Raw genomic sequence first — 8505 nt, 5'->3', positions numbered from 1 at the left:
GGTGGCAAGTTCCGCGCCGGACCTGGTTCGGCAGGTTAAAAGGTGAGTTTGGAAACGCCGGAGGGCGGTTGTGTATCCAGCTGCTTTAACCAACGGATCCGAGGGAAACCGTCCGCCGCGGAGGGGAGCGGATCCACTCCAGCTCCAGCTCGCAGAGCACGGAGAAGAGCTGATGGTCCTTGGGAGGATGAGGAGTCGCGGCGAGCGGTGAAGAGCTGCCGTCGAGGTCAGTCGCCGCTCCTCGGAAAGGCACCGCTGGCAGCGCCGGCGGGGGCTCGGCGGCACTGCCTTCCCCTGGGAATGGTACCGTCCGCAGTTCGGGTATTTCACCAACCTCTGCACCGGTGTGACTCCCCTCCAGAGCCGCCCAAAAACGTCATCCCGAAGCTCCCGCTCCGCCGTGCGGGAACGCAGCCCAACAGACGGGCCCTGACCATCGGCCCCGGTGTCACGGCACCATCCCCTCCTCTTCCACCCCTAAGAGGGGCACCAGGGTTGGCGGGCTCTGCTTGCCAGCCCAGGAACATGGGAATAGTGCCTGGAGAGGTTGGGGAGAAAAATGAGAAGGGGGAAAAAAAAAAAAAAAAGAAGAAAGGGAAAGGAAAGGGAAACAGAAGCAGTACAAAAGCAGCAGGAGCAGCCCTGAGATGGGGCTTCAGGCCAACGGCCAAAGGACCAGTAAAAATCCAGAGCACCTAATTCACTAGAGCTTCTCGAGTCCTGCCTCTCCAGAAGTACCCACCAGGAAGAGCTGCCCAACATCAAATTTAGGAAAGGGACAAACGCACATACAGGATTGCGTGTGCTGTCAAAGTAAAACCCATGTTCAAGGGAGAGGTCTGGAACCCACAAAAACTCAAACTCTGCTTTTGTAGATTTTTTTTTCCAGACTCAGCATCTGGAAAACAGGGTGCAGGAGCATTCCCTGCAGGGTACAGCTTCCCAGACGAAGACTGCTGTGTGTAGAACATGTGAGCTCTCCTGCAGCCTCGCTGACCTCAGGTGTGCCTGAATCATGCCAAGAGGAAGGAAAAAACCCAAATTCTCTGACAATCCTGCTGCCCACAGAGGCACGACAGCGCTCTGCTGCTGAACCCCACCGTGCCAGATCACAGACGGTCCAACGCCTGTGGCCTGCTCCAGGGAACACACTGCCACGCGCACAAGGAGCAGCGATGCCTGCTTTGGTTTTCCATCCCAACATCTGTAACAGGTTTAGAACCACCACAGCCACAGCTGCCAGCCCAGATGGGCGACTCCAGAGCTTCCAGCCACGGTTCCTCACTTCCTTGCCCAGTAACGTGCCTCCCATGCTCCAGGTCGGTGCCAGGGACAGCACACCAGCCATGCCCTTTCTTCTCACTCAGCGCAGCATGAGTGCCAGCAGCTACTTAAACTACCTTCAGAAGAATCCAGACAAGGTTTTCACCCGTTCAGGGTTACTCTGTAAGCAGGTTTCAAAGCACACTGACCACCAGTGCACCAGTTTGCTTTTGCACCCCAGTGCTGGCCCCCGTAGGGCTCCACGAGGGTCCCGAGTACCCGTGTGCGTGACATTACGCAGGCTGTAGCCACGCAGACCCCACCTCACACTGAGCAAACGCACAAACGTTTCTTCCGAGGCATTTGTAGGGTCAGCACTGCAAGACTTTGCCCTCGACATACTCCATCTACTTAACGCCAAAGTCCCAAACACTTCAGTCCGCCCGCTCAGGGAGGAACGGCGGGATGAGCCTGCGGAAAGGCCACCGGAACCCCTGGCTGCACACAGACCTCCCTGCTCAGGTGAACGCAAGCTGGTGTGTCCAAAAGCCTTGGCCAAAAACCACGGCCATCTGACACCCCCAACTCCCTCGGCTGCTGGAAACCAGCCCTACAGACTTGCTCTGGAGGGGCCCAGGACAACGAGCAAGGGATTTTCCACAGCAAGAACTAGGCAGGACAAGAGATTTTATTTTGCTTAAAATATAGGGAAAAAAATAAATACATCCACCCACGATACAAAGAGCAGTTTCCAAATTCATGTACTTTTCTTTCCAGGACTCCCTCTGACTGGGAGGACAGAGGCAGTCTGACCCTGGGAAAGAGCTCCAGCCGAGGAGAGCTCTGTGGTGTCACTGCACGTGACCAGTTCACTCAGTCCCACATTTAATGCAAACCCAACTGTCACGTTGACTCCTCTGACTCCGGCGCCTCGCAAGGAAGCCACGGATGCCTCTGCGTATGTACAGTGTATTTACTCCTACATCTCCAGGACACAGGCAATTCTTACAGCATTTCCAGGCCCTGCTCCCTCTGCAGTGAGAGCATCAGCCCACGTTCTGCCGGTTGCCGTAGCCTCTTGGGTGTGTATCTTTCCAGTCATCCCAGTTCCGAGCTTTTTGAAGGGCTTCCTCATCATCCTCCTCCTCTTTTTTCTCCTGCTGCTGCTTCTGCAGCTCGTCATCAGCTATACCTGCTGAAAGTCAAGAACAGGAGTGAGGGGCAGTAAGACAGTGGGAGATCTCCAGTCAAGTTCTCAAAGCAGAAGCTCTGCCAGGAGCCAGTCCAGACAGAAAGTGGAATTGCCCAGGAGCAGCCCAGCAACCCAGTTGTTCTCACAGCCTAATGAAGTCAGCTCTTCCTCTCCCTCAGTCAGTGGATGTTTTACACCCTGAACACATCCCCATTCACCCTCCTCCTCAAGCGACTTCCTGAATATTCCCACCTTTGCCTTGCCACTCTGTACCTGCTGTCCTCTGAGGCACGCTCTGACCGGACACAACTCCTTGCCTTCTGCGCTGCTCGTACCAGTCATCCACGGTCATAGTGGGCAGGCCGGGGTATCCAGCACCAAACACTCTGCAGGAAGAGACAGACAAAGAGGCACTTCACATCGCTACGAACGAGCAGAAACATGGACGACTTCAAAACAAATGTACATCTACAGCCTGGGCCTTCAGCAACAGATTGCCAGGAACCTCGCCGTAACGGCTGTCAAAGAGTTTATCCTGCTGGTTTAGAGAGGTGAGGGCTCTTCTAGTCCAAAGACCTTGAATCACTTCTCCAGCCCAAAGGAGAACACCCTGTGCAGGCACAGGTTGCCAAGGAGACCCCCGGGAACTCAATTAGGTGCGGATTGGCTAAATAGACATATGGAAAGCTCAGGGCAAATAATATCAAAAGCATGAGAAGAAATGTGGTTTCTATCCCATTTTGTGCTTTTGCTGCCATATTCCTTCCAAGAATCTCACAGTGCCACAAAGTGCTAAGATCTTGATAGCCCAGGGAAAGCCTTACAGCTAAAAACTGCATCATTGCGACTGACGATCCTCTGGTAGGTGTCACATCCTCCCAGCCCCTAAGATCATGTATTGGAATTCCCTGAAATCCCCCAGAGCTGACACCAGGTTAAGTGCCTACACGTGCTTTTCACTGCTCGGCTCTTTATTTTAACAGCGAAAAACAATCTGTTCTATCACAGAGAGGTTAGAGGGGCAGGCAAGCCTTGCCTCTCCACAGCTTACCAAACAGCGAGCACGTGGCCTAGAAACTAACACAGCAACATTTACTTAACACCACCTCCTCTCCTGCCATCCCAGCAGGTGGAAACAGCATTAGCCAAGACACCGTGGCACGCTGATGACAGAAGAAACCAGAGAAAGTTCAAGAAATGCCTTAGGTGTGCTCCCCATCCCCTGCCCAGAGCCACAACGTATGTCATCTTGGACGCTGTCGGAAGGTCCTGACCGGTTTTCTGCCTTTGAGAGAGTATCTTAGGCTTGACAGGAGAACAGAGAACTGCCTCACAGCGTGTTCAAATAACAAGAAAACGACATACTTAGCCTGAGCAGCATCCCGGGTGAGAATGAAAGGTTTCAGTGGAGTCCTGACTTGCCGAGAAGCGCCGTGTGGTGGTGCTGAAGACTGGAGATGCAAACAATAGTCACAAGATAATCGCATAAACGAGAACTCCCTTTCTCTGCTTCCCACCCCAAACAAGTTATTAAAGGTCTTGTAGAAGAGAAACGCCTCTGCTGTCAGAGCAACATCCCAAGATGGACAATTCAGGCTTTAATCCAGTTTAAATCATCAACTCCATCTGTGAGCTTCCACAAATCACTTCTCTTTGTGCCTTTGTTACACCCACTCTGATCAAAGCAGAAAGCTGACAGAGCTAAACCAGCTCAGCTCAAAGCACGAAACAGAGCTCATCTGTGCCAGGGATCAAGAGCAGTGCACTCTGCAGCAAGCAGAGCCCACCATTCCCCATGACATCACCCAGGGAGAGCAGAGTTCAGCAGCACCAGTAACCAACTGGACCAGCCGGCCGTGCCAACAACGTTGCACTATGGTCTGTGTCAGCACATTATGGTTTTTTATCTCTAGACAGGCACCTCAGGTGAGTAACATAAAGCCCAGAAACACTGTTCTGCACAGGAACTGTGGGTCCACAAGAACCCTTCGGCACTGAGAATGGGCGTTTCTTTCTCTAACACCTGGACACTCTGTGGACCAGAAGTGTAGGCTTGAAGGAAATCACAAGGATCTTCTTTTAATTTACAAATGTGCTGAGTTCTTTACAATTAAGGGTCTGGCCGAACCCAGCAAGTGGAGAAAAGCCTCCACACGCAGGCCATTGAGCTCTGGTGCTCAAGGCTCCAGCACTTCACAAGCCACGGCTGTCTAGAACATGTGGGAGCAGCAAACGGTGCCGAGTCCAAAAATCAGACCGCTGCCCATTCAGAACCCAAACAAGCCCCATCTGCTCGTGCTGCCACTGAGCTAAATTTCAATAGAAAATTCACAGAATAGAACTTATGAAACTCTGCTGCTGAATCCCTTGGAGGTTCATTTATCTGCAACAGTGTCTATCATCGAGTCGAACTACCCACAGCCCACAGGACCTGCAGTGCAGGAGAGATCCCGTACCTGTTTCGCTGTACCTCTGCTCCTCAGGATGACCATTTCTAGGTCAATACTCTCAATTTCCTCAAGGCTGGTGTTGATCCATTTCTGGATCTGCAGTATGTAAAATTCCCGTATCTGATCCTCATCTGCTTGCCCGCTCTCCACAAAGGTGCTCATAGAGGCCAGCCTGTTCTCCAGCTCCTTCTTCTGCTTGTATCTGTCTCAAAGAGAACAAAATGAGATTGTTTTAAGACATTTTAAGCCTTTTTAAGACAGCAGAAGGTTTTTGACAAATGAAAACTACAGAAACCAGAAGAGTTCTGACCTGCTTAAAAAAGTCTTTGAAAATGCACAGCTATGTACATACACGTAGCACCAAAATCTTTTCCTCCCATCCTCCTCATCACTTCCATCTGTCAACTCAAATTTAGACATTACAGAGGATCTTTACTACTCTTTGTAGGAGGTTTAACACGATTTCATGTACTTAGAAAGAGAACTGCATACAGAAAGGGACGTTGTGATGGGTTATCGTTGTAATTTAAGTACCTCCTGTCTGTTAGAAGCAGCTTTAAGAAGACAGTTTAAATTCAGAGGTGCTTCCCTCAATTACCTTTTTCTTCTAAAAGCTGAGCAATTCTTGAAAATTAAGCCTCCCAGGTAAAATTGGGCAAGCCTGGCAATGTTAATACCCTGGAGAAACCAGGACTTTAACTCACTGGCTCCTTCACAGAGGAAGCCAACGTAATAGCTATTTTGAGTTGCTTCTGTATGACATAAATACCAAGGGGCAGCTTAAAGGCAGATTAGAGCACTTCTCCAATTTCTGTCTCAGGTATTTGAAGGGGAGTTTAATATAATTTTGGCTTTCTGGGTTTTTTTACCTTTTCAGGAACTAGATTAAAGGGGGGAACTACCTATAAAATACCCTTCCAGGCTAAATCCTTGTGTCCCACTTCCTTCAGTTACAGGGCCACCTGAAGAACAAGCAGTAGGAACCAAGGATCAGAAACCTACAGGAGCTGAAGGGACAAGGAGCATACAAGAGTTGTTCTAAAAACCAAACTCGTCCACAAGTGCTCCGCAGAGAAGCCCCAAAACCACATCTTGGCTGAGCTCCGGACCGCCCAGCTCTGTCCTGCAGGGAAGCCAGACAAACCACTCCCTTCCCGTCCGTCTTTGCGCTCCACAGCGGGATCACTCCTCTTCAGCTGGCTGCTGCAACCTCAGCCTGCTCCCCGGGATGCCGCAGCGCCTGCTCGTTCAGAGAGCAGAGCTCAAGGCAGCTGGGACAAGACAGGTCTGAGCTGGTGTGATGATACAGCTGCCTTGGGAAAGTTTGCTCAGGCAGTCTGGGCGTTTTACGGAGAGCAAATACAATTGCGACGTCTCGCCCTGACCAAGCACTGACCTGCCTGCGACAGAACTCAGCGCAGGCGCCTTGCGTGTGTCTCTGAGCAGAAGCCAGGGCACAGACAAACACAAACCCTCAGCGAGAGGGTAGTCCCGTGTCACTCCAGCCCCACCTGCAGCGCCCACAAAGCTCCCTCCGGTGGTGCTGTGCGGCTCTGAGCTGCTGGAAAGCCACCCCGGCTGGAAAGGCTGCGCTGAGCCCACGGGCCTCCATGTATTCCAGCACCCCAACCCATCTCAGCTAGGTTACTTGCTGGAATGTAATGATGTTTTTGTGTTCATGCAGTTTAAACAGCTCCCCAGTCCAGCTTGGGCCTGTCAGTGCTGCCACGATAAGCAACAACTCAATCGCCAAAATCCCCAACGAAGGCACCAACCACCTCTTTGTCAAGGACCTAACGAGCACGTTGGTAGGAAGCTTCCAACACAGGCGGCCTTTTGCAATCAGCAGTGATTAAAGAACTAATCCTAAGAGTTTCTGTGCAGTTTTTCTTCAAAGACTAAAAGCTACAGACAGGAATGCATCTCTCCAGTCTGCGCACAACCCAACACCGTTACGTGGTGCACATCCTGGAATACTGCGTTCAGCTCTGGAGTCCCCAACACAAGAAGGACATGGAGCTGCTGGAGCAAGTCCAGAGGAGGCCACGAAGATGATCCGAGGTCTGAAGCACCTCTGCTATGGAGACAGGCTGAGAGAGTTGGGGCTGTTCAGCCTGGAGAAGAGAAGGCTCTAGGGTGATCTTATTGCAGCCTTCCAGTACCTAAAGGGGCTACAGGAAAGCTGGAGAGGGACTTTTTACAAGGGCGTGTAGTGACAGGACAAGGGGAAAGGGATTTAAACTGAAAGAGGGGAGATTTAGATTGGATTTAAGGAAGAAATTCTTCCCTCTGAGGGCGGTGAGGCACTGGAACAGGTTGCCCAGAGAAGCTGTGGCTGCCCCATCCCTGGAAGTGTTCAAGGCCAGGTTGGATGAGGCTTTGGGCAACCTGGTGTGGTGGAGGGTGTCCCTGCCCATGGCAGGGGGGGTGGAACTGGATGATCTTTGAGGTCCCTTCCAACCCAAACCATTCCATGATTCTATCTTAAAAGGAATTCAAGCATTCCAGTGCCAAAGGAACCTGTTCTTTCCCGACAGTGCCTGTCTGCACAATCTCACGCTGCCTTAGGCTCTCCCCTTCTCTTGACCTGACCCCCCGAAGCCTGTAAGCAACGCCAGAGCCTACCTTTCGATTTTGGCTTGCCTGCTCGACGCCATGGCCACCAGGCTGGCCCGGGCAGCAGCAGGGCCCTCCGGGGCCGGGCTCTCGGTGTCCTCCTCGGGCAGGGGCGCGGCGGGTGGCAGGGGGAAGCTGCCCAGCCCGTAGCTCCTGCACAGCTTCAGGAAGCGCCAGAACTGAGCCCGAGCGCTCTCCAGGTGCTCCAGCCTCCTGCTCGGGTCGACCTGCCGGAGCGTCAGGGCGCCCAGCCAGGCGGGCAGCAGCAGGTACTTCAAGTCGGCCGAGGCGATCTCCTCCAGCTCCTCGTTCTCGCTGCAGGGGGACGGACACACGGGCCTTCCCGCTCCGCTCCGACCGGGCCCCGCGGCGGGCCGGGGAGACCGTGGGGAGGCGGCGGAGGGCCCCGCACAGCCCCGCTGGAGCCCCCCATGCCCGCCCGGGCCCCGCCACCGGCTCGGCCCATCCCGGCCCATCCCGCCCTCCGCTCACCTGAACAGGTCCAGCTGCGCCACCATGGCGGCCGCCCTCTGCAGCGCGTCCAGCCCTTGCCGCACCTTGTCCTGCACGGCCGCAGCCCCCGAGGACGGCTCGGCGCCGCTCTCCACCTCCTCCCACAGCCGCCGGCCCGCCGCCAGCAGCTCCGCCAGCCGCGGCGGCCCGCCCGCCCCCTCCGCCATGCTGCGCCCGGAAGGCCCCGCCGCACCACTTCCGGGGGAGACCCCGCCCCCGCCGCCATCTTGGTGAGGGCGGAGGGGCCGCCCGGACGCGGGGGGGCCGCCATGTTGGGAGGGGCGGGCCCGCCGCCCTCCGGGCCGGTCCACCCGGTGGCACCGGGCGAGCGGGCGGTGTGGCTCGTACGGGGTTCGGCGGGGCTGTGCGCCCTCCCGTGCGTCCAGTGCTCCCAGTTTGTGCTGCTAGTTCCTGCCTGACGCATAGCCCCCCCCCCCCGAGCCTGCCGGGGGCCGATAAACAAGCGAGAAA

The 8505-nt window shown here is 54.4% G+C and overlaps 1 protein-coding gene across 1 annotated transcript; it reads right to left on the bottom strand.

The window, feature by feature from the left end:
* Positions 1 to 1933: 1933 nt before the first annotated feature.
* Positions 1934 to 8201, bottom strand: IGBP1 (immunoglobulin binding protein 1). The gene is made up of 6 exons (XM_086619505.1): positions 8014 to 8201; positions 7531 to 7836; positions 4912 to 5107; positions 3821 to 3906; positions 2729 to 2841; positions 1934 to 2458 (listed from the first exon to the last, which is right to left on the bottom strand). Exons 1-6 carry the CDS (start codon positions 8199 to 8201, stop codon positions 2310 to 2312), a joined length of 1038 nt encoding a protein of 345 aa, XP_086475631.1. The 3' UTR covers positions 1934 to 2309.
* Between the last annotated feature and the right edge of the window lie 304 nt (positions 8202 to 8505).

Source organism: Tauraco erythrolophus, chromosome 13 (assembly GCF_009769465.1).
Source record: "Tauraco erythrolophus isolate bTauEry1 chromosome 13, bTauEry1.pri, whole genome shotgun sequence".
NCBI classification, from domain to species: Eukaryota; Metazoa; Chordata; class Aves; order Musophagiformes; family Musophagidae; genus Tauraco; species Tauraco erythrolophus.
The sequence above is the reverse complement of the archived record's forward strand: the minus strand, read 5'-3'. Positions and strand labels throughout refer to the sequence as shown.